The sequence below is a fragment of the Tachysurus fulvidraco genome, chromosome 20 (genome assembly GCF_022655615.1).
Source record: "Tachysurus fulvidraco isolate hzauxx_2018 chromosome 20, HZAU_PFXX_2.0, whole genome shotgun sequence".
Classification (NCBI taxonomy): Eukaryota; Metazoa; Chordata; class Actinopteri; order Siluriformes; family Bagridae; genus Tachysurus; species Tachysurus fulvidraco.
Window position 1 is genome coordinate 13,458,829 of NC_062537.1, and position 26,467 is coordinate 13,485,295.

The 26,467-nt window shown below is 41.1% G+C and overlaps 1 protein-coding gene across 3 annotated transcripts in view; it reads left to right on the top strand.

Moving 5' to 3' along the window:
* LOC113639324 (roundabout homolog 1) overlaps window positions 1-26,231 on the top strand; it is a 199,227-nt gene extending 172,996 nt beyond the window's left edge. For all 3 annotated transcript variants that reach the window (XM_027141118.2, XM_027141119.2, XM_027141121.2), the window contains 20 exons: window positions 1-49; window positions 254-419; window positions 1,043-1,209; window positions 1,357-1,478; window positions 3,490-3,724; window positions 6,023-6,144; window positions 6,397-6,568; window positions 7,520-7,717; window positions 11,295-11,321; window positions 11,993-12,035; window positions 13,290-13,444; window positions 16,935-17,285; window positions 17,374-17,490; window positions 18,070-18,214; window positions 18,348-18,563; window positions 21,284-21,750; window positions 22,543-22,710; window positions 22,801-23,043; window positions 23,140-23,345; window positions 24,668-26,231. The exon at window positions 1-49 is cut by the window's left edge and continues 33 nt beyond it. In XM_027141118.2, coding sequence (XP_026996919.2) covers window positions 1-49; window positions 254-419; window positions 1,043-1,209; window positions 1,357-1,478; window positions 3,490-3,724; window positions 6,023-6,144; window positions 6,397-6,568; window positions 7,520-7,717; window positions 11,295-11,321; window positions 11,993-12,035; window positions 13,290-13,444; window positions 16,935-17,285; window positions 17,374-17,490; window positions 18,070-18,214; window positions 18,348-18,563; window positions 21,284-21,750; window positions 22,543-22,710; window positions 22,801-23,043; window positions 23,140-23,345; window positions 24,668-24,682 — 3,384 coding nt within the window. In that variant the 3' untranslated portion in view covers window positions 24,683-26,231. The remainder of the gene's footprint in view (window positions 50-253; window positions 420-1,042; window positions 1,210-1,356; window positions 1,479-3,489; window positions 3,725-6,022; window positions 6,145-6,396; window positions 6,569-7,519; window positions 7,718-11,294; window positions 11,322-11,992; window positions 12,036-13,289; window positions 13,445-16,934; window positions 17,286-17,373; window positions 17,491-18,069; window positions 18,215-18,347; window positions 18,564-21,283; window positions 21,751-22,542; window positions 22,711-22,800; window positions 23,044-23,139; window positions 23,346-24,667) is intronic.
* Window positions 26,232-26,467: the final 236 nt, after the last annotated feature.

Genomic DNA, 26,467 nt, shown 5'->3' on the forward strand with positions numbered 1-26,467 from the left:
ACCAGTCCCAGTGGGGAGGCATCCTGGAAAGCATACCTGGCTGTGGAAGGTAATTTTTACCTCCTGATAGTTTTTGCCTCCATTTTTGGTATTAGAGTTCCCTCGTACAGGAAACAAGAACGTTTTCTTTCTTGTAAAGTAACTATTGATCTCCCAGTAAGAAGCAGAAACTGAAGCAGAAACTGCTACTGATCTTGAGAGTGTTAAGTATAAAATTGATGTGTGTGTGTGTGTGTGTGATTTGTCTTTTCAGAGTTCGGAGTGGCGGTCCAGCCCGGCAGACCCACAGACCCAAACCTGATCCCTAGTGCTCCCTCTAAACCTGAGGTGACTGATGTTACTCGCACCTCTGTCACACTGACATGGAAGGCCAACGCAAATGGAGCCACACCTACGTCATATGTCATCGAGGCCTTTAGGTGAATAGAATTGCAATAGACTTCTTTTTTTCCCCGAGATTCACGGAGCATCTGCTTTAATTTGAAATAGTCTGTTCTGAGTTTTCTATCTTGCTTTCTCTGCAGGGTTTATGGTCAGATACATATTTGTCACCGTATTGTGTTTATTATAGTATTTTGAAATTGCATTGTATTATTATTACGGTCTTGTTGCTTGTAGGCTTGCTGTGTCCTACTTTTGTTAAATTCTAATAGAAAATTGTAGGAGCCAAAATATATACAGATATATTGGTGTATTTGCATTTTATATATATTCATATTGGTATAAAAACCCATGGAAATATAAGGCTGCTGCTAAGGGTTTATCATTTTTCTGTACCAAACACTGTTAAATGGTAGTTTACTGGAGCCAGTAATTTGCATTTGCTTCTTTATCTGGTGAAACTGCTTTGCAGAAAGTTGATAAAATCTCAATTCAAATGTCAGTGGTTGATTGCTACCGTTGCTGGAATAGGAAATGAAGTGTGTATAGATCTGTGATAATATCTCACACGCTGCACCACGGACTTAGAAACACTGTGTACGTGTATTCTGGTAGGATGACAGTATAAATTGAACATTTCTCTCCTACACTGTAATTATAGCCATGCATCTGGGAGTAGCTGGGTGACTCTCGCTGACCATGTGAAGACTGAATCGTTCATTCTGAAGGGCCTGAAGCCTAGCGCAGTGTATCTTTTCCTGGTGAGGGCAGCCAATGCTTACGGCTTGAGCGACCCCAGTACTATAACAGATGCCATCCGAACACAAGGTGAATGTCCACCATTGTCATTTTCCTTTTGTTCCATTAAGAGCTGAGTGTAGCTCAGTTACACTTTCTTTCCTGTTCTATAAACTTGCACAGATTTATTCATTATTGCATTATTTGTATTCTTCATTTTGTTTTGTTTTTCTGCAGATACTCCTCCCACCATACAGGGAGTGGACCACCGTCAGATCCAGAAGGAACTGGGGGATGTTGTTGTTCATCTGCACAATCCCACCATCCTGTCATCCTCCTCAGTCAGGGTGCAGTGGACGGTATGTGACACTACCAACCTTGCTTCCAATTCCATTCACTAATCCTCATTTAGTTTGATTTAATATTACTTTTTCTATGATCATATAGAAACACTAATGTTTCTATAATCATATATGTACCTCGCCTGAAGGGCAACGGCTACCAGTGTGGAGAATGAACACACTGTTCTGTAAACATGAGCTAACATGCCCTTGATTAGCGGAGCGCCCTTGATATGGAACCTTAAGGTCATCCTTTCCATTCTGACAGAAGGCCAAGTATTCTCTGGCCTCGGATGGCTGTGGCACTGACGGGATTCAAACTCTTGAGATACCAACCACGGGGCAAATGCTTAAAACATTGCACCACTCATAAGGCTCTGTTTCTCTTCCGTGCCATTTCTCTTCTTATACATGTAAACATCCCTATTAGTCCAAAAGCCTGTCAGCAACACTCCGTGCTTTGTTATTACAGACCATGTTATTCGTGTCCACTGTGTTCAACAGTGTTTTCAGCAGTATTAGTGTAACGGCTTGTATTAGAGCTTAAGATTCAGCTCACTGCAGGTCCTCTTAAAGCACAGGCACTTGTGGCCTTGTTGGGACCACCTGTGCTGAAAAAATGAGTTTTTATCAACGCAAGCGGGAGAGTTTGTTTAAACATTCTCAAGCGCCCTCTGCTTCGCCGCCTGTCAGCCTTTCCATGGCCCACGGACACGAGTTCATCATGATGAATGAGCTGACATAAACATACGTCAGAGCGGCCGTTCCAAACGCAGACACAGAATGTAAATAGTTTAGCAGTGCCAGAGTGGGGGAGCGGCTAACCCCTTAGTGAAAATCTTTTTTTTTTTTTTTTTTGGATGTTTGAAAGGAGAGGAAGCTTCCCTTCTCATTAGCCAGTGGTGTGTTCTGTTGATAATATATGACCGTGGTTTTGTTCCAAAGCTCCACAGAAGGGAGTGTGGGTTTCTTCAAACGGTTTCAGATCGCACGAAGCAGGATCGACTGCTTTAGCATTCTTTATACCCCTGTTGAGCTGAAACAGCTGGATACAGATGAGAACCAATAACCACATACCACCTTGCAACTCCCTGAATGGAAGCATGTCACGCTGCTTGCCTTCTCCTCATTTTGGGAGAGCTTGGCGTTTTGAACGTGCGCCGTGGCGGTACGCTAACCAGTCGCAGTGTGAGAGGAATCGGGAGCTGTTGGTGATAGTGAGCTCATGCTGCGGTTTCACATTGAGCAGGGGCAATGGGACTCTGTCTGAGCTCTTCCACATGCTTGTACCCTAGCTGACTACAAGATAATCCTGTCTTTGCAAGCCGCCAGCCCATAACAGCTCAAGGCCATATTATTTATCAGGGTTGAGATTGCTGTTTGCATGCGCATGTGGCTTATAATTATACCCTTCTGGACAGGATCCTAGCGTAGGTCTGTGAGAGCAGGCTTCAGACCAGAGGGTTTAACAAATGATTTATAGAAGGTTTTTTAATAATGGTTTATTGCACTCACTGAAGTTTTTCACCACCTCAAATCTTATTAAGTCTTTGATCAGTTTTATCGATATTTATGTTATACAGCCTTAATTAACGTATTGAATTTTTTTTTTTTTTTTAAAGTAAGTCCAGATCAAAGCATACATTTCACTGTGATATTGACCGGTGGAGTTCGATGTCATACTGCTCATCTCACAAGCCGATATCAGTCAATAAAACTGCTCTTAAATGCAAGGACTGAATCTTGTGTACACTTTGACACACCTTTGTTTTTGGCCAACATGCATGTGCAGATCCTGTACAGCTGTTCAAACAGCAATACTATCGGCATTCATTTCTTACATAACCGATCTTTAAATATGCCCTTATGTTGTAAAATCTGTCACTGAAGTAAAGAGTAACATCAGTGTTGTACTGCTTTATATTATAGAAATCATTTTTAATAATCATATCATATCCGTACGAAATGGTTATCCTAGTCATATCCTTTGACTCTACAGTATGTGTGCTGTTCTGTTTCTGTTCTTTAGGTGGAGCAGCAGTCTCAGTACATTCAGGGCTATAAGGTGATGTATCGGCCATCGTCGGAGACCGGCGAGCCTCGTGGTCAGTGGGGAGTGTTTGAAGTGCGCACTCCTGGCGAAGACAGTGCAATTGTACCTCAGCTCAAGAAGGGCGTCGCTTACGAGTTTAAAGTGCGTCCGTTCTTTGACGAGTTCCAGGGAGCTGACAGCGAGGTGAAGGTGGTCAGGACGCTGGAGGAGGGTGAGTGCACCGATGATCAAACGAGTCCTTTGTGAAAGAACGCTGCAAAGTCAATTTTCTACCAATCATTCTTATTCATCAAGCATTGCGTTTGTTATTTACACACCACTAACTGGCTAGATGAGACTGCTCATCATTATTCCAGCTCATGTGTTATCAGCAGCAGCGGAGATGCCTTGTGTAATAAACTAGAAATGCGTATGATGCATATTGTGATGCTATCACTAATGAGGCTAGCACAGAGGTCACTGAAGGACCAAATGAGGCGCTGTTACGCAGTAAATTTGTTCGTGCGTGTTCTAATGAACCGCAATTGTTTGGAAATTCTTATGGTGAATGTATGTAAGCCATTGTGCCAGGGATTTCAGCTGTCCAAAATACAAATTGTGTAGTTGATTGTTTTGTTGAGTTCTTCCAGCTAGGCCTAGCATTAGCCTGCTGGCATCCCTGCAGCCTGAATTCTATTTAAGAACAAAGTGGTGAAGCTGCTTAGCCTGAAGGCAAACTGGCTTGTTCTAATTACACTCCTCAGCCTCGTGCCCTGTAACTTTCTAATTAATTCTTTAATTCTTTAATTCTCCAGAAGAATAAGCAGCAAATTGAGCTCCTCCAGACATTTTCTGATGTCAAAGATACATATTTGCACTTCACCTCACCATTTGTGGGTTTATATGACCCTTAAGGCCTAGAATGTCTGCAGTTATTTTAGAGACTGTGTAAGTGCAGTTTTCAAGGCTGTTATTTTTACACAATTCACACACAATTTTACACACTCGCGAGCGTGCATGTGCGCACACACACACAGAAAATACAGACACACACACACAGAAAATACAGACACGCACACACACGCACGCACACAGAAAATACAGACACACAAACACACAAGCACACACACACACACAGAAAATTCAAACACACACACACACACACAGAAAATACAGACACGCACACACACGCACACACACACAGAACATGCAGACACACACAAGCACACACACACACACACACACACACAGAAAATAAAGACACACACACACAGAAAATTCAGACACAAGCACACACAGAAAATACAGACACACACACTGAGAGAAAATACAGACACGCACACACACACACACACACAGAAAATACACGCAGAGCCTAGCAAAAGTCTTGACTTGAGCAATCAAATACTCTGCAAGTAGACTTACAGCAGACCTTTCTACCTTTAGAAACATTTTAACTTAAAATAGAAATAAAAAAGTTAAAATGAACCTGTTTCATAAGTGTGCACATCCTTGTATAAGGGGGGGGGGGGGTGTCTGTGTTTAAAATGAACCAATCACATTCAGCCTCATGGTTAAAAGTCATTCGACTGCTTGGTCTGCAAAGAGTCTCACTTGTTAGAAGTTATCGAAGTTATAGTAGAGGGGTATGAGAGAATTGACAAAAGATTCGATTTAGCATTGGATACAACATCAGTAACAAATAGAGAAAAAGGAACAGCATAGTGACATCTTCAAGAACAGGTCATCACTCTTTGGCATCACTCTTTGAAAAATGTACCAGAGAGACCTACAAGACCTACAGCGGCATTAAAGACATACACTGGTTCCTTTCTGCATGTGATGTGGTAGCTTAGTGGTTAAGGTGTTGTACTACCAATTAGAAGGGTGTGAGTTTTGAATGCCAGGTCCACAAAGCTGCCACCGCTGGGCTCTGGAGCAAGGCCCTTAACCCTCAATTTGCTTACTTGTATAAAATGAGGTAAAATGTCTATGCTATGGCACATGGGTGTAGGGTAGACTTATCTCACAATAAGCATCCGGTCTCAACTAAATCACCCTAAACCATGGGCCAAAATGACACACACAGGAGCCACCTGCACAATCTGATGGCTCTAGAATGTTTTCACAAGCAAGAGTGGGAAAATATTGCCATGTCAGGATGTGCCATGCTGTAAGACTGGGAGAAAATCAATAGGGGCTTCAACAATGTATTAGTTGAGTTGCATACTTCTGCAACTTATTTGTTTCTCTATACACATTTTCTGTTTTTCCACTTCATTTTCATATGTTGTTACTTCACACTAAAATCTCTGACACGATTTATTTCAGTTTCATTTGTATACATCACAAAAACCTACATTTTAACAGGGGTGTGTAGACTTTTCTATATCCAGTGTAGCTAGTAAAAAGAAAGGCGTGTATCATCAGGCATGCTGGTCCATCTTATGCAGTAACCGAACTGAACAGAATAAGAAAATAAGTTGGTTATTATTATTAGTTCCAACTAGATATTTTTTCATCATCGCAGCTCCCAGTGGCGCACCACGTGGCGTTACCATCACCAAGAGCGACACCAACGGGACAGCCATCCTTGTCGCCTGGCAACCGCCTCCAGAGGAGGAGCAGAACGGAGTGGTGCAGGAGTACAAGGTAACACGAGGATGTGCCTGCACTCAGACCACAGAGGGTGCTATATACTGTAGTGTAGGTAATGGAAGTGTAGGAAGTGATCTAATGCAACCGAAGTGATATACAGACACCTAGTGGCAAAACTGATCAAGTGTCACTTTCAAAGGAAATGAGTTGTTTACTTAGTAAAGTTATAAATGAAGTGTTTTATTTATTCTAACTAAGGATTGATAATCATAGCTGTATATTTTTCACCTTTTGATCCTGCTGTAGATTTGGTGCCTGGGCAATGAGAGCCGATACCATGTCAACCGTACCGTAGATGGCTCCACTTTTTCCGTCGTCATCCCCAGTCTGTCGCCAGGCATTCGCTACAGTGTAGAGGTCGCTGCCAGCAATGGAGCTGGACCAGGGGTCAAGAGTGACGTCACCTTCTTTCAGCTGGGTTAGATCACATTATTCATTATTCCTGTCTTTGATTCTTAACTGCCTCTCATCTACAGCAGAATTCTGTATCAATTATTTATTTGAGAAAGTTTGGTAATCATACATACAAGTGAGTCACTGGTTTATACAACTGTTTATCTCTTCGTTTTGTCATATAACGACTGAATGTAGCACAACTACAGTACAGGATCACTGTTGGTTGCCACACAAACACGCACTAGCTTGTAACACACTGTCATATCCGTGTGAGTTCTGTGCTTAGAATAGCTCACATCCCCAGTCATTATCTACTCAGCAGTTGTCTCATGTTGATCCACTGATTTAGATAAAGTATTTATCAGTAAACTGATAAAGTATTTACTCCCATTTCTACAAGTTGTAGTGTTATAACCTGGATTATATGCCATAATTCTACCCCAAGCAGCCCATAATGTTTATGTTTCACTTGTGGAATTTATTTAATTAGCAATTTATAACATTTAAATAATCATTTGTGGTATTTAATAAGTAAAGAAGTAAGCAGTAAAAAAAAAAAAAACTCTTCTGGCATTTAGAACACTTTCTGCAATTTTAATCAAGTCTCAAATAATTCTAGCCTTGCTAATCAGTACTTCTGCAATGAATACACACAAACACACACACAAACACACACACACACACACACACACACACACACACACACACACACACACACACACACACACACACACACACACTATTAAACTAGAACCCTTTTGTGCTGTTCACACTTGAGTGTTGTTACCTTGAAACACTTTATACTGCGGTGCCATTACGTATTTATCGACTCTTTTATCTGCTATGTTTAATCAAACCTGCTTGTATTTTTAAGGCTGTGAGAAGAAACACTTTGGGTTTTACATTTCCATCTTACATAAAGATTCCTATTAAAGCTTCTCATTTGTGTTTTTATTAACATGCCATTTTACAGACTCGTCTGGTCAAGTTTGGGACAGATTTGATGACCAGGACACTTTTTCTAACATCTCTGATGTGGTGAAGCAGCCTGCTTTCATCGCAGGCATCGGCGCCACCTGCTGGGTTGTGCTCATGGTCTTCAGTGTGTGGCTCTACAGGCACCGCAAGAAGAGGAGCGGCCTGAGCAGCAGCTACGCTGGCATTCGTAAAGGTGTGTGTCTGGATGATATTATTGCAGTAATTATTCAAATTAGGAATGCTTTCGGCACAGAATATATCAGAAATGAATCGACATTAAAAAACAGTGACATAAAATATAGGAATGGATTTGAAATATTAATGGAAGTGATGTTGCTCATATAGCTCATAGTTCGAATCAAAGGAGAAGTGGAAGTGCAATTTTTCAGCTTATCCCCTGAAACCTAAAACACGTGCGTGATGGTGATAAGGTTATTATAGTCTCTGACAAACAGTACTCTTGGCCAGCACTCACTAATCACAATATATTCTCTCAGATATGCATCTAGATGGTTCATTTCTCTGGCCTTTATTCCACTGTAGTGTTAATGGATCTGCACACAAGAGATAACTAGTCCACTTCCACCTACACATGGTTTAACATGGAAGACTCTGAGTTGGCTGGCCGGATGCGATAGCTTACATGAAGTCTTTTTCTTCTTTCAGTTTATGAGGTCATGAACAAAACAGTAGAAGAAACTTATTATTGTCTAAATACAGAGTTAGTCAATCAGCTGGAATCAGAATATTCCAAGTATTTGAAACCTTCAGAATCCTTATGACTAAAAAAAAAATCAGAACAGGAATCGGTATCAGAAATGAAATCTGAATCAATCGGAATAAGCATCATAATAAAAAAAAACCTGACACAGAGTCACTATATATATCAGAATCAATACTAGACACAGACTTAGAATTAGAATCATATCAGAAACAGTATCAGAATCACAAAAGTTAGAAATTGAATCAGTATAAGAGACAGAATCTAGAATCGCAACAATCGAATCAGAATCACTGAATATGACAGAATCGATAATAGACGCAGGCTTAGAATTGGAATCAGGAAGGAATCAATGTTAGAAAGTGAATCAGTAAAAGAATGAGAATCAGTTTGAATCCGAATCTGAATTAGAGTCTGTACGTGAAATTGAATCATAATCTTTTATCCACTAAGTACAAATCTACAAGGAATTTGTATGCTGTTGTTAACAACAAGGAACACAGTTCACACAATAGAAAATATGCGCTATAGTGTTACTTAAATGTGTGTCAATACAGTCAGTGATTTAAAGTCAACATACAATCACTGACAGTGAAAATGAACTGTTACATTCGATTACGATGCAGTGTAATTACTGTTTATTGCAGACACTTACATCATCATGTGTCACTTCCTGTTATCACTTCTATAGCCTGATTTAGCAACACACCAGATGGGGAAAGTAATTGTAACTGTAACTGTTCACACAAGTCTGTGGAATGGCATGATACATCAGCAGTGACTGTTTATCCCACTGTGCAAACGAGACGGAGAAAAATAGGACAAGCAAAAAGGCTTTTTTTTCCAAACTGCAGAAAATCTAGAAACATGAAATGGCTGCACGCTTGGAAAAATGTGTACATCCCTGTCTGAAAGGCAGATCGTGCTGCATTTGTCCTCACCATGGTAATTTAATTTCTTTCATTTGATAACGGTTTGCATTTTGCTGCTTCTCTGGTGCTATCTGGTGTGACTGCTGTCATCTGCTTTCATCCTGGAATCGCAAAAATGAAGCCCGACTGATAACATGGTGAAAAATACGAACAAAAGTGTTAGGGTAATCTTTCCAGCAGAGCTTAGAAAAAGCCTGAAAATCAGAGGAGTTGCACGTCAGAGATGGCGCTGACATTCACAAGCTGACATTTGAAAGGTGTGGAGTGTGTGAGTGTGTGTGTGTGTGTGTGTTTGTGTGAGAGAGAGAGAGAGAGAGAGAGAGAGAGAGAGAGAGAGAGAGAGAGAGAGAGAGAGAGTGTGTGTGTGAGAGAGAGAGAGAGAGAGAGAGAGAAAGAGAGTGTGTGTGTGTGTGAGAGAGAGAGAAAGAGAAAGAGAGAGAGAGAAGGTGTGTGTGTGAGAGAGAGAGTGTGTGTAAGAGAGAAAAAGTGTGCGTGTGTATGAGTGTGTGTGTGAGAGAGAGAGAGAGAGAGAGAGTCGCGGTTAGCAGCCGACGAGTGTGTGTGTGTGTGTTTGTGAGAGAGAGAGGATCTCGAGCGCGAGAAGAGTGTGTGTGTGTGTCTCCGAGCTCTCGAGGCGCCGCGCCCGCGTGGGTGTGTGTGTGTGTGTTGTCGCGCGCGCGCGCCCCGCGCGCGCGCGCGCCGTTGTGTGTGTGAGCGCGCGTGTGTGTCCTCGAGAAAAGTTGTGCGTGTTGTGTGTGTGTGGCCGCGGCGAGAGAGGAGCGCGAGAAACGAGCGTGTAGAGAAGGGGCCTGTGTGTGTGTGTGTGTGTGTGCGCGAGAGCGGCTGCGTGTGTGTCGCGCCGGGAGTGTGTGTGTGTGTGTGTGTGTGTGTGTGTGTGTGTGTGCGCGGTGTGTGTGTGTAAGAGAAAGGAGCGTGTGTGTTTGTTTGTGTTTGTGTGTGTGTGGTGTGTTTGTTTTGTGTTTGTGTGTGTGTGTGTGTGCGAGCGAGAGAGCGAGCGGCGCGCAGGCCCAGCGACGCGAAAGTGCGCCCGGGCCTGGGTGTGTGTGTGTGTGTGTGTGTGTGTGTGTGCGCGCGCGGCGCGCGCGAGACGAGTGCGCGCTCGCGTGTCCGCGCCGGGACTGTGTGTGTGTGAGAGAGAGTGTGTGTTGGTGTTAATGTGGTTGTTGTTGTTATGTTTGTGTAACAGCTGATTGAGGATGAAGTGAGCACAGATTCAGAGTCAGACTGTTTGTAACCACATTAAAAAGGAATCTTTTAAACACACCACAGATTTACTTTTACACATTTCTGCTTTTGTGACCCCTTCCTATTGTGATACGGGAGATTATGATTCCTTCATTCCTTTTTCTAGACCATTATACGAAGGTTGTGTTGTCAAGACAGATTTTGTGTACTGCTTTAATATTTTAGTCTCTTTTTGTTTCAGTAATACATGTATGTCTCACTATTATAATTCAGTAATATATGGCAGAAATAGCAGTTATATGAATATGCATTTCTAAATGTAGCCATGATAAACAATGAGATACAAAAATGCAAAGAAAATGAAAAATATTTATAATGAAAACAATTTAGCCGAGGAGTTTTTAAACCCTTGTAGTAATTATTAAGAAATTGTTACGGTGCACTATGCTTTTGCTTGGCTGCTCTTATGCTAGAATTGTTTTCTTCAATCGAATCAGAAAAATCCCCACTTGAAAAATTCGTCTTCAGCCCAGTAAGCAGTAAACACAGGTCGAGCCGGTCATACTGGTACAGTAGATCCTCTTTGCCAACTGGTAGAAAGAAAATGTTTTCAGAAATACTGCTATTAATTCTCCAGAGTAAAAAGAAAATAACACGACAGTGAGATAATTAGAAAATCAGAAACATTTATGCTGAATGTAGTAAAAGAATTCTGGAAAATAACATGTAAGAAATGTGGAAAAGAAGAATTTATTGCAAAGATGAGCCACCAGTTTGACCAGCTCAGCCTGTGTTCTGGCAGATTTTCAGACCGAGCTGGATTTATTTTAATTCCCTTCTACAGCTTATATGATATCTGATGCAATGGAAATCTCTCTCTCTCTCTCTCTCTCTCTCTCTCTCTCTTACAGTTCCATCGTTCACCTTCACTCCAACAGGTATGCAGACTTCTTCACATTTAGCACTTTTTAGATCCTGTTTCACATTTAAACAGAACTGGCAGTAAAGTGGAAACGTGATCAAATATTGAACAGCACTTTATTTAAACTGCTGCTCTGTTGCTGAGCTTTCAAGCCCTCGTGTCCTATCTAGTCCTTAGACATGCCAGAAATATTTGTGGTGATTACAATAATGCATCAAAACAATTTTTTTTATTTTCCCCTAAACCTCTTTGACATATCCTTGCATGCCCATAGCATTCCCCTTAACCACAAACCAGCTCTGCCCCTGGTCTCATCTTCATCTTCACTGCCCCCAGGGGACAGTCTCTTATTGTGTGGTTTCAGTGAGTAATCCCATCTCGATTAGGACATGTTTGAACTTTAATTCCCATCATCAAGTGTATCAGCCTGGGGATCTGCTCTGAATCTGCTGCCTTCTCGGATGCATGTTTGTTTTTGCTCCCAGGTGGAGATTATGTATATTTGCACCTGTAGATGAATGACATGAGTCATAAGATAGATGCGAAATGGTGTATTCTGTTTGGATTAGTGAAAGGAAGAGGGGGATTGAGCGTGAGATAACACGTCCTTGTGACTAGAAGTGTTTTGTGGTCCTCACTTTTTATGCTTGGTGATTCACGAATGTTCTCTGTTCCGTCCTGATGTAGTGGCATATCAGAGAGGAGGAGAAGCTGTGTGCAGTGCCGGACGGTAAGTAGAGTTATGATGTGTTTATGGCTGTGAGATCCAAGTCAAACACACGTGTACTGTACTTTCTGAAGGAAGCCAAAAAGAGTCTTTCCAGAGAAACCCCAACAGGGGGAGCTGTTGAGCCAAGACACGATATCCATATTCCTCCACCCATACAATCAGGATATGATCTAAATAATAGCTCAAGCTATTAAAGTAATGACATTTTATATCTCCGCATAAGCACAAACATGCCCTAGATTTGTAATTTTTTGCCGTTTTAGCTTCTCTAATACCTCCCTGCATGAGCGTATGAATTTGCATGCCTGCCTGCAAACCTGTAATTAAATCCCAGGCTTGACTGTGCAATGGAACAAACACAAATCATATTATCCTTTAAAGCAAAAAAATATTAGCACCCCCAAAGCTAATCTGAGCTAAAATGCTCTGCGCATGAACCTAGTGAAACAGAAAACACAGAGGTTTAGTGATGCTGAGAGTATAAGCTACAGTGAGTGAGAGTTTTCCTTCAGACTATACACAAACACACACACACACACACACACACACACACACACACACACACACACACACACACACACACACACACACACATACACCAGTTAAAAGATGTACTTTGTTCAGTGGGAAGGCTGGAAAAATATGCTTTGGTATGACATTGGGTTTGATGTTTATATTTTTGCCCAGAGCCGTGGTTATGAAGTCACCTCGAAGAAGTCATACAGTCATGAGCAGAAAAATTATTTATTGATTTCATAGCTCTGCATTATGAATCGTGTCCTATAAATACTGTATTTAGTCTGACATATTGTCAGTCTTAGTTTATTTCTACAGGGATGATGGGGAGATGTTGTCAGACATTTTACACAATATAAATATGCAGTTTATATGTCCTATATGATCAAGATGTCTACACGTCTACTACTCCGTTTGTGTTTTTGCTTGTTTTTTCTTATACGGTTGTTTAAATGAGGCCAAAGCCTCAAAGATGAGATACGATCTAGGTTCCTTTTTAGGAAAATACTAATATGGACAAAATATTAAATATTTCTTGACAAGGCTTAATGGAAAAATCTCATTTTAAATCTAAATCTTTATCATTTACATAATAAAAGTACAAACGAATCCTGTGCCATGTTTGAAGTGTTATTACTTGATTACTACCTTTTAACTGCATATTTGTACAGTGTATCCTTTCTTATTTTACCATTACAGTAAATTAGCATTTCATTTTTGCATCTGCGTATTTTGCAGGCCTGGTCTACTAAACATCGGCGACACGGTTAACCAGCCCTGGCTAGCGGACTCGTGGCCCAACACCTGCGCAAACCACAAAGACTGCAGCATCAACTGCTGTAACGGCGGCAACGGAACCAGCGACAGCAACCTGACCACTTACAGCCGTCCAGGTACCAGAGTCCAGTGTATCAGGATTGAAATACACTCCCCAAGCTATTGTGGCTCTTTCTAATGGGTGAAAAAATCAGATCCTACCCATTTGATGTTTGGTTCTTTAGTGCGAATCCCCTTTGGCTATTAGAATCTGGGCAGAACTGAGCTTTTGTGCTCCCATGAGCACTTTCTTGTCCTTAAGGTTTGCACACGAGTGTAAGAGAAAATCAGTGTGTATAAGAACTAAGAAAAAAAAAAAAAGGTGAGAGTCTGCAGGTGTGAAACAAACACAATTGAGTCTCATATGTTGAAAGCAGAAGGCAGAAAAATGGAAGAGGCAAGACCTCGATATTAATAGGGAAGGAAACACTGCGAATCAAGAGCAGGGTTTCATTAATTAGGGAGGAAATGTACCAGATTGTTTTCTTTAATGAACACCTAGTGGGATGGCTCTTGTTGGCACTATGACACCAGGTGTAGAAAACTACTCTGTAAGGCAGATATAGTGAATTTTGCTAATGATTGTTACACAAAAAACAAGGGTTAAATCCGGGGGGAGGGCGGGGGAACACAGCGTACTGTAGCTGCCTTCCTGTCCAGGTCTCGCTTGTGAAAGCATTTTCTTTTGTAACTGGAACTACGGTGTTAAATTAAGGTTCAATAAAAGTAGTAATTATGAGAAACACATGGTCCAACACTGTAATATACTCCATGATGATGGTTCTTCATGGCTTCTTCAGGTTTATGCTTTTAGTTTTCTATTTTGGTTAAACTCTGAACGTACTCGAATAGGGAGACGCCCCGATGTCGAGTTTTCCGTAGAACCTTTACGAGTTTTGCCAGAAGGACAAGCTTTTTGCCACACACTTTTTTCTAAGAGTATAGGAAAATGTTTTCCAAACTGGTCCTCATGTTTTTGCTCTCTGCCAACTCCCAATGTCTCTAAACCAATTAATCAGTGCACTGATTACCTGGTACACATATGTTTTGAGCTGTGAAAGAATGAAAACATGTCTTTGATTGCTGGGATTAGATGATTTGGGAGCTGGGGACAGACCAAATATGTGCTAGTCTGGAGGATCTCTGTGGAACAGAGACTGAATTAGGGAGCATATGGATTAGAATTGCAGAGATGTTACATAAAATACATCCGTAAGAATGACTTAAATAAACAAAGTGACCCTCATTACAGAAGAGAAAGTCTTTGAAATTGGACCTGATCCAGATCTTCCTACCTGGGCGGATTCGAGCCAAAAGTCCAGGGGTTGGAGACGACTTAATAAACGTGTGATTTTGGGTTTTGTAGAATTGTTCTTGCTAGGTTTACGGGGTTAGGTGTAAGGAAGGAGTTAAAAGCTGGATCAGACCCAGCTTCACTGCTTGAACTTTTACTTCTGCATCAGGCGCTATATTTAATAAAGAGGTGAGAAAGAAGAGACAGGTGAAAATGACCAGGGAGACTGAAGGTTAATAAGAACAGGAAGCTATGACCAAATTAGGAAAGCAGACAGTCTATACCCTGTATGGAAAGGCATGGAGGTGTGAGACAAGATGGACACGACAGAAACAATTTCAGTTCCAGTGAGACTAAGCAGCATGAGGGCTATTTGTATGAGCAGAACTCGTACATCACCTGCTGCTGCTGCCAAGCCCACCATACAGCTTAGACACAAGCCAACACACATGAAAACCTGTTGAGGTGATGCTTCAAGCCGATGCGCTGTTCGACACAAATGTCGCACATTTATCATGAAATAAATCTCACTCTCAGTTCCCGTTACTTACTGACCATGGCCCAGTTTATCAGGTCTACTGGGAGCTGTCAGATTGAGGTGGTGTTGTAGGTAACTCATGGCTACAGATACTCTACCTTACACCAGATTTATTCTAAGCAGCGTATAGAGTATTCATATCACAAATCAAATAGACTCTGGGTTAAGTCATGAGCCTGCAGGACTACAGAACCTAATTGGTCAGGGAGCCAGAACAAGATTTCCTATGATTAAATAAAGAAGACCATATAATATATAGTACATACATAATTATGTACATCTGGATTATTGGAAAACTAGTTTCTTTAGTGCCTTTCAGTACTCTTCTGAAGCAATTAGTCTGCCGTAGAAAGACGCTGAGGAGGACACAAAGCCAACATCAGTCTAATTGGCTTCCTGCAATAAAGCAGGCTGCATTTTATGGGGGCTCCAGTTGTTTGTTTTAGCTACTCAGATCTATTGGTCTGCTCAGGTAGGAAACCAAGATCGATCCATGGCTATGTACTTTGTAGAGGGGGAAAAAATAACATGTCCTTGACTGTGGCTTGCTTTATCCTGTCCATCTGTGCTCACTTGGATTCATAAAAGTTTTACTATGACAATCTTCCTCCTCTGCTCCTGGAGATAATATCAAGTAATTGTATCACCATAGCGTTTCATCGATGCACGCTTCTGTGGTCAACAGTGGGAACGCTGAAGGTTGTGATGCTAAATATAGATATACTGGAGACAGACTAGAGTACAAGGCAAATTACGGTCATTGACCTTTAAGATTATAAACACATGATTACAAATTTAATAAGAAATAGTGTAACATTCTCGATGTTGTACATAATTTGGAAGCGTAGGTACATCTGTTTGTGTAACGTGTTTCCACAGAAGGCACTGACTGTGTTCCGATTCTCCCAGAAACTTTTATCCAGAAATTATTTATCCTAATTTTACTGAGAAAGATGCTGATGGAAAATGTGACTATAAACAAAACAATAAGGCAAGCAATGATTGAACCAGCAGGAAAAAAATAAAGATTTCAAGGACATTTCCAGAAATGTTCCACGTTGTCAAACTAATGCTTTTATAGTCCATTTATGTCTTTCATTCATGCTTGAATTCTCTATTCTGATTGGTCAGTTAATGCATTGGTACTAATACATGATCTTTTTGACAAGTTGTTTTTTTTTTAAGTGTATAATTGCTGATAGGAAGTTTTCTGTGCTGAGTCGATGATTTAACAATTTTGAACGTCGTCAGAATGTTTCAGACACATGAAAGTCTTCAGGACTTCGAAGAGGACTTTGAAGAAGCAGTTTCACAGTTGCATGACAAGCTGCATTTTTTTCTATTACTTTCAAGAGATAGAAAAAGAGAGGCTGGTGAAGGAACAAGGTTTATAGCTGCTATAATTTTAGTGAGAACAGGAACCAACTTGTCTTATAGACATTCCACAACATTAAATGTAACTGTAAATAAAATAATAGTATATCATGTTTTTTAGCTTTAGCGATAAAAAAAATGCTGACTTTTTGCTGTGGTAGAACATTTTGCGGCATGCTGTTATAAGGAAAATGATCTTCTTATTTACTGTATCGTGTCAACTCCATCGCATCCCCACTCCATCGTTGATTATTGTGCGGTAGCAGCACAGCCTGTTACCTTAAAAGATTCATGTACAGACTACTAGACATACAATTTTCTTTACAATGTGATTTATGTTCTTTCTTCATTTTCCCCTCAGCTGATTGCATTGCTAACTACAACAGCCAACTGGACAATAAACAGGGAGTGTTGATAGGCTCTGACTCAGCCGTGTACAGCGATGTAGACCTGTCGAACAAACTCAACGAGATGAAGACCTTCAACAACCCCAGCATGTGCTACATGGGACCCGGAGGCAGCCCACCTACACCGTACGAACCCACTCCTTACGCAACCACACAGCTCATCCAGTCAAACATCATGAGCAAGAACAGTGGTGCCGGGCCTGGTGACTTCTGTGACAAGCGCTGGAAGCCCCAGCAACCGAAACCCCCAGAACTACCAGCGCAGTTACAGTTTAATGTTATGGAGCAAAACAGGCTGAACAAGGGTGAGTGTTTAAAAAATACATCACAAGCTTCAGTTCTGTAGACTTTCTCATGTTTATTTCTTAAAATCTGTTACTCCTGAATCCTCAGATCATTACAGAGGCGGTGAGGTTAGTCTGCCTGCCACCATCCCCTATAACCAGGCAAATGAGCACAGCTCTGCCGGGTCCTACCACAGCTCCGACAGAGCCAGCAACAGCACCTCGGGTATGATGCAAGCACACACACCATTACAGCAATAGTGTGGGCAGCAGTCAAAAAAAAGACACTGTGAATAGTAGGAATTTGCATGGATTCTTATGTATATTACTCGATAAGTCAATTATCATACTGTAGTTTAAATGAAGGGTTTAAAAGAGAAGTATTGGGAAGTCATTAGGTATAAAGGCCAAAGCTTTCATTCTAGTACCGCTTCTAATTTTAATAATTAATAAATGTTGTGCCAGTGACAAAGGAAAAGTACACTGCGTTCTTGTTCAGAAAATGATTTATGCCATTCAAACAATAAATCGAATAGGGTTCTACAGCTTAAAAAAAGACACTTTCAGTATATGGTAAGACTGAAAAAAGCACAAACGAGATAAATATCTGAGTCTTCAAGCCATGGATAGGGAAATTATGGTAAATGTTGGTTTTTATACTATTAAGGGAGTTTTGCATAATAGTAACTCATTTAATTTTCTAAGGAAATAAATACAGTTCTATACCTTCAGCATCAAGCGAGACTAATATGAAGGCAACGTATTTGAAATGGATTTGAAGGTCACCAATGTGTTTATTCCTCAGGGAGTCAAAATCATAAGAAAGGAACTCGCACCCCTAAACTGTCTAAACAGAGTGCAGTGAACTGGGCCGAGCCACTGCCCCCACCTCCAGTCAACCCCCCTACCAGCCGCAGCTCTGAGGACTACCTACATCCCATGGATAAGAGGTACACACACACACACAAACACACACACACACACACACACACACACACACACACACACACACAGACAGACACAATTGGGCAGTTCCTATATTCTTTATTCGAGAGCTCACGTATGGTGTTGGTATTCCTGCAGCTTCGATCCCGACCCCCAGAAGCTTCAAAGTCGTATGTACCTGCACCAAGGGGAGACAGAAGAAGAGGAAGAGCATGAGAATCTAGTCAGGTGCCCCACTCCACCTGTTAGAGGGGCAGCCTCCTCCCCTGTGGGAATGTCCTATAGTCACCAGTCCACAGTCACACTCACTCCCTCTCCTCAAGGAGAGCTGCACAACAACCAGGAAGATCGCAGGTACTGCATTAATAACACCTGGTCATCAGTTGTCTATCCACCTCATGTGTAGAGTAGCGTGTTAAGACCAGACAGCTTTAGCGTCATTCACACCATATACAAGTAAAAAGTAGGACGAATAGCATTCCTTGGTGTAGTGCAGTATGTTACAAAACAATGAAACAACAAACAGCACATATACTGTAGCAAATTACGTCAGTCTGGTATCAGAGTATCAGAGGCCAAAAAATATAATTATGTTCTGTTTTGGTGTTTCCGTGTTCAGCATTGTATTCCTTTGTCATGTCACACACCACAGTGGTGATTAATGGCTCATATAAAATACGTTTTTCATCAGTGTTTCTGTTTTCCCTAGCCTTCTAGTGGCAATAATTTTCTAGAAAAGTTCCCAAAACAATAATTTCATCGCTTCAAAGTAAATCGAACCATCTCTGCTGTCTGAGATGCCATAAGTGTTTGTTCTAAAATTGGTAGGCGTTATCTTCAACCACTAAAATTCTGTGTAAGGTTATCCCAACAGAGGGAAAAACATCTCACACTGAAAGCCAGCACTGTCCTGACTAATTTTATATCTTAAAATCAGGGCTCTCAAGTTTTGAAGACAGGCAAGCGTGACATCTCCATTTCCCATTTAAAACAGTTCGGCTGAAGCCCAGCCATATTTAGGGTCATGATTGTGGGCAATGTCCCGTCAAGAGACAAGCTGTTCCGTGTTGAGGTTTTGTTCAAATCGACCATCGAAAATACTCTCTTTAATGAATGTTTTTTTTTTCATTGGTAGTTGCTTTAAATCTTACCCAGATAGTGCTATTTTCTGATTGGCTATTGTGTAGCCTCTTTTTTTGATTGGCTGATAAGTGTCAGGCTCGACTAAGAACTGAGCTTGATTCCTGCCCTGTTCCATAGAGACAGCGGTGCGGACTGATACATTTTGGATGCTGCGGCTTATTAAATATATGATAAATAGTCAAAAAGTTTCTCTGCATGAGAAATACGATGTGTGGCGGGAGAGCGTGACAAAAGACCCAAATGCGTGACTGTCACTCTTAATGCGTGACACTTGACAGCCCTGTAAAATAATCCATTTGTTTATACTGATTGAAAATGTCTGAAAAGTCGATTTCCTCTCTGCTGGTGAAATGGAACACCAGTGTACTGGTAAAAAAGGGTTAAATGGCTTGATAGTTAAGGACATAAAGAAGTGCAAGTGGTCAGTGTGTCAGTTCAATGAGGACAACACACTAAATACAACACAATACTAGAAGTGATCAATGGACATTTTAAGAAATTTCCCTCTACTCACGTATAATGAAAGCCTAGGAGCAGTTTTTTAAAGTTGGTATATAAACATATAGTACAATTCTTAGGATGAGACGGGTGAAAGAACACTGGAGAAATAGCATTACAAACAGATTTTAGTTTGAGCAACATTGACTACAAAGTCAACCCCCAGACCAAAGACGTGCATTGTAGGCTTATTGGTATCTCTGAATATTCAGGATAAGCAGTATAGAAAATGGATGGATGGATGGATGGATGGATGGTTGGTTGGTTGGATGGATGGATGGATGGAAGTACTGTACTGTATACACAAAGCATTATTTTTTTTTAAAATACAGAGTAATTTTTCCCCAAGTGTTTTACTTATATGCTACAGATTCAGTAGGTCAAGCCTGAAAACAAGATATATTTCCCCCCCAAAATAAGAAAGATGGAAACAAACAGATGATAAGATGACTTGTGATAAGATCTGACTTGCAAACTGTAATCGAATTCTCAACAGTTAATTTAATGGTTGTGGTCACAGCTCTGTGAGGGCCAATCAGATCGTTCCACATGGCACTCAGTAGTTTGTATCTACAAGGACACTGCCTTGTGTTTTCCAAATTGTTGGCCCAAAATAGGAAGTGTAAAATTGGCCACAATGTGTTTGTATGCTGTAGCATTATGTGTTGACATCACAGACGCAGGGGGCTGAGCAGTAGCTGTGAAAAAACAACAACAACAACAGACCATTATTTCTCATCCATCACACTTTACAACTGGTGTTACATTTTGAGGCAAGTTGCATTGTCCAGATTTCTACCAAATCCAGACTCATCCGCCAGACTGCCAGACAGTGAAGCATGATTCATCACTCCAGAATTACAAAAACACTTCACAACGTTATTTATAATTGGGCAGAGCATCTGTAGTGGTGTATAAATTTGATGAACAGTTTGTGTTGGAAAGAAGGTATTCTAGAGTGGTGTCATGTGGAGGCGTTTTTTTTTTCCTCAAGCAATTATTTTAGTTTGTACCTGTGTGTGATATTTTTTAATGAACTTGCTTTTTTCCAAAATATAAACAAATTAGTAAATGAAATTACAGCAACCCTTACCAGAATGAATCATTTACCGAATATGAATACTCATCGCATCCAGTACACTCTTATTTTAACGATTGTAGCTTCTGTTTGCCTGGCAAGCTTCATATCTGACCGCCCAGTTCCCACCCACATGAAGTTAAAAACCACCAACCTTTTTTGTTTGACCCAACAGGATGTCAGCCCTAATACACACCTCTGTTTCTATAACACAAGCCATGAAGTCATACCAATTATCTTTTATACTTCCAGTCCCTACTCCCTGCCTTAATGAGTATTAGGAGTAGTTGAAGACATGTGGTGCACCTTATTAAACCACAGAATGAGTGCTGATAAAACCTGTTCCTTTTCTCAGGCGCCACACGACGAGCCCCCCTCCTCCACCCAAGGCCCTTTCACCCTCGCACACCTACACCTATACTGATGGTGATGATGAAGAGTGTGATCATACAGATGGTGAGTCAGGTCAGAGGCAGTACCAGCAACACCCAGGATCCCACTTCCAGGGTCCTCAGCAGATCCAGCAGCAGCAGCAGTTGCATCTCCCACGCCGGCTGCATCTGCAAAGGGGCCTGGAGCAGACTCCGGCCTCCAGCACGGGTGACCTGGAGAGCTCTGTCACTGGGTCAATGATCAACGGCTGGGGCTCGGCATCCGAGGAGGACAACGGTTCATCGGGCCGCTCCAGTGCCATCAGCTCCTCCGATGGCTCTTTTTTTACTGATGCAGATTTTGCTCAGGCTGTCGCCACAGCTGCTGAGTATGCTGGCCTGCGTGTGGCCCATTATCCAGGGGCGGGGCCTGAAGACATTGGAAGAGGTGGTGAGTCACAGGAATGAGAGCCTGATTTGGAGTAGCACTTGACATATGACTGTTTCTTGCATCTTCAGTTGTAGGTTTTTATAAGTGGGGTAGCAAAGAGGGGATAAGAATACTCTAATTATTGGCAGTGCCTATGTATGTATTGGGCACAGCTGCATCGCTAAATATGGTGTGAAATGTAAACACCACTGCCTTTTGATTGGCCAGATTGATATTCATGTGTGATATACATAAAAAGCAGTTCATTACATTTGTCACCTGTCTGCTACATCAAAAATCGTGTCTTCCCTAAACAGTTTTTTACTTCCCTTAAACGGTTTTACTCGTCACTATTTCAAAAAGAATGTCTGGGGACAGCAATGACCACATGCCACTGATAAATTTAGTGTCATGTGCTGCACTGGATGGTCATTTTTGGATTGCATCATACCCCAATTAATTATATATGCAAATGTTTATGAGCTGTTATAGGAAGAAGAAAATGTCAGTACCACTTCAGAAGTCCAGTGGTTTGGTTTTGTGGTATTGTATTATAATGTAATGTATTGGGAGGAGTTTCGATGGACTAATGTGGCATGTGGTGACTGATGTATTTAACATTAGCTCATATCTCTTGAAGAGATTCAAGCAACCAGGTTTAAATCTGTCTTAAATGCCTCTGTGGTGCAGAATCTGGATACTCATGAGACCAGACCAGATGTAAACAATGTCACTGAAGTTAAAATTGGCCTGGGTTGGCTTGCTCTTTGAAAGCTGCAGGAACAGACTGACATGTTTTTCTCTTCTTTGAAGGTCAACGATACCACATTGGCCACCGTCCCAGTAGCCCAGTGTCCACAGACAGCAACATGAGCACTGCAGTGATGCAGAGGAAACCACACAAAAGGCACAAGCAGCATGCAGCTGGTCACCAGAGCCAACAGCAGCATCAACAAAAACAAGCAGATGAATATACAGATGGTATGGTGCTTAAATGTGTCATGAGTGTCAAAGTATCACAATGTCACTATGAAAAAGACAAGATGTCACTATTTCTGTTCCTTAATTCAGACCCATCAATGCCCCTGAGCCCCTCCTCAGTTGGAATGAAGACCACCAATCATGGTTCCAGGTGTGGATATGAGGAGAGGGGAGCAACGCTGCCTCGGATGGGCTGTGGAGAGTCCAGAGACAGGCGAGGAAGCGCAGGAGGCTACCGGACAAGAGAGGCTTCAGCTGAGCGGCGAGGGGAGCATGATAAACACCGGAACACACATGGAGGAAAAGGTGCTGGCAAAACACGCCAACATGCAGGTATATACGACATGATACAGTTTGCATTACACTGCAGGTTCAGTGGTTTCCAGTTTCTCATGTCCTCACTGTTCTCCTTGTTTGACATTTGTGCAGTTGCAGAGGACATTCCACCGTACAACCGGCCATCATTCCCCACAGCACAGGGTCAGAGGGAGACTCCCAGCTCCTCTAGTTCAATTTCATCCCGGGGCTCTGGGGGCCGCCGGCGAGGGGAGTTGGGATCGGGAGGTCGGAAAAACCACAATGATACAGGGCTCCCAAGCTTGGGGGTCTTTTCCCACCAGGAAGAAGAGTTAGAGGTAAGAAACTGAAGATTGCCTTACTCTTACATATGTTCATTGTAAAAATTATGGTGAGAAATGAAGAAGCATTTATTTTTATCGCAACACATTACATTACAGCATACTAGCTATGGAAGTTGGTGGATCTTACACGAACATAATAAAGATATCTTTAATGGTTATAGTGTTAATGTAATATTAGAATCAACAAGAATTACAACTAGAATTATATTACATACTGTAGCACAATATTTATTAAATGTGACCTTTTAATACACAAGTGGAAAATTATTTAGAAATCATCTATATCCACATAAGTCATTTATTCATTTATTTATATATTTATAATAATAAGAATAATAATAAGAATAATAATAATAACAACAATAATAATAATAATGTATGAATGGGTTAACAGTTTTTTCTGTGCCAAAAGAATAAAATTGTCTCTCTAGGTGGAAAGGACAACACACTCTCTCACCTGTCAATCCCAGCAGCACTAGCCAATCATCTGTGAGCTATGTGAAAGGAGGCAAATATCGTCCTGATGTGTTATGCCGACCTGTGATGCGTCATGAGTAGAAGTTTAAAAGATGTAATTGAGTGGCTGCAGAATGTGAACACCTTCACTCTCTCTGACTGTTAACTGACTTATGATCAGAGAGATATGTGTTTCATGTATGGGATTTGGTAGGCGTTCAAACTATGGACAAAATGTCACCTCTTTTGTAATGTCCGGATTTTTGGTGGAAAAAAGAACAAAGTGTGAATCAATCCATTTCAATCAGATGAAAGCTGTATATTGGCTTGTGTGTTATTTAGATTATGCTTCACCCCTAATTCTAAGTGCAATTACTTCAAGAACAGGCAAATAGAAGTACAGACAGTGCACCACCTCGACTGTTGGATATTGATTTTAGAAAAAGCTCAAGGGCACCGTTGTAGGCGGACTGTATTTCTGGGTTTAATAAACCCTGAACTTGATTTCCCAAACATGTTGTAGTACAGCAATAATCAGTCTTAACACCATCTCTAATCAACAAATGAAATTCCCAGATCACCGTCTGAAATGGTCTACTTGGCATGGCAACATTTCCACCACAAATGAGATAATTAGAAAAGGATTTACATCAAACTCAAATTAGTGTGAATTACCATGGTTCATTATGCTGTCGGATTGGAGCGGAGTCCAGCACCACTAAAGAGTTTATTTACTGTTTGTTTGAGTTGGATTGGATTTGCCATTTCCAGACCTTTCAAACCAGAATTGACTTTTTTTTTTTTATCCTGATCTCTTTATGTAAAGCAATTGACATCTCTGTCCTGCTTCTGTTCCACAGCTGCTGGAGAGTTGAGGATCCAGTCAGGATGAGAAAAAGGCTCTCTGGAGTGGAGAATCATCTTTGAACTGTGCACCATACATGATTCAGACCATCTAATGTCATTCACAATTTTGTTAATGATCCGGTTTGTTCTTATAGGCAAAAAATGACCAATGGTTAATGTTTTCTTTTTTTTTTTTTTTCAATCTGCTTCAATATTTAATCTTTTCAGTGTGAGCAAGAGGGGGAATTGGATGCTCTCGAGTTTCTTTTTAAGTAGGTGATTCTTTCCGCTTTAAAGCCCCATTGACTGGTGTAAGTTTGTGGAAAGGTGTGCTGTTCCCACACGGGAGCATCATCTCTATAATCTGCTGGTGTGAGTGTAATAGAAACTGCAAGTGGGAGCAGTGGACCATTGTCAGTACAAAGAGAGGTCTCTTCACTCATACTGTGATACAGTACTTCAGTATGGTCTTCCCTCTCACTGCTCTCCAAACGTATTTTCTGATCATGAAAACTCGGGCATGAGGGTTGCGATTGTAAATTTACCAAATCATTGAAAGAAGTGCTGCCATTCGATTTCTTTTCTTTTTTTTTTTTTTTGTTTTACAATGCACTGTTGTCATTTTGTTATTTGATGTTGTTATTGTTAATGTATGTTCTATCTTTTTTTTGTCTTTGGTTTCAAAAGCACAATCACTAAACATTTATTTTTAAGCCATTCTTAGCTATGAAGTGCTCCACATTGTATGAGGAGCGGGAGGCATAAGTGACGTCTTATTGAGCGTTGTGTTGGAGATCGGATGAGAAGATGGGCTTATTTGCTTCGTTTTATTTGCGCAAATGAACAGGACGGAAATCGGGATGACTCTCTCCACTTTGGGTCTCGCGCAAGCCGTGTAATCATGATATACCTGAATAGAGATAGACCACCGAGTGGCAATCCATTATCTCATTACCAGTGACGACGTTACATTTGATGAGACAAATGCACTTAAATGAGGGTGAAACAAGAAAATGTGCAATGGGCAATATCTTTTTCGATCTAGAAGGCTTGGATTAGGAGTGTCCTTTCCATTTTGTGTTGAGAAGTGATGATCCCAGAACAAGGTGTGCACTGTAATAATAGGAAGAATGTCTGCCCCAACCAAACAGCAAGCCTCATGGGGCTTCATCCGTCTCTCTGCAGCCTCAAATGTCTATACTGTATAGAAGTAATGTGGACTTGGTTATTGGATGGGGAGGGAGGAAAACCTGATCTAGGGGTTCCTGTGGTAGTGCAAAGCACCGCTGGGCTGACCTAGCACACAGCTGCTTCAGTTTGGTTTGAATCCATGCTATTGCAGTACCTTTTTTTTTCTTCTTTTTTTTTTCGATTGATGAATAATGTGCGTGAGAATATGATCTCTGGAAAAAATAATTGTGCTGTCCATCATTGTTTGGTGTTTACTATGTTAAGAAAAAAAAGTACAACTGCTTTAAATTGTCAGCCATAACTTTTCATGACTGATAATGTCATATTTAGAATAAAATAAACCGTGTCATTTCCCACCTTATTTATTAAAACATTTTTCAAATGCCATGTTTTGTGTGGTTTTTTTTTTGTTGTTTTTTTACCGCCAATGTGTTATTGTGAAAGACGTTGGAAAGGCAAAAGTGAATCCTCAGTGCCACATGTGTCATTTCTCTATTAAAGAAGTGACCAAACTTCACTCGTCCCCTTTCTGACCTTAGTCTCCTGAGAGTGTAGTGCAGCCAGAACACTGAGTTACCTCCTGCTGGGGCAAAAACACTGCTGGAAGTACCTTTGTTGCACAC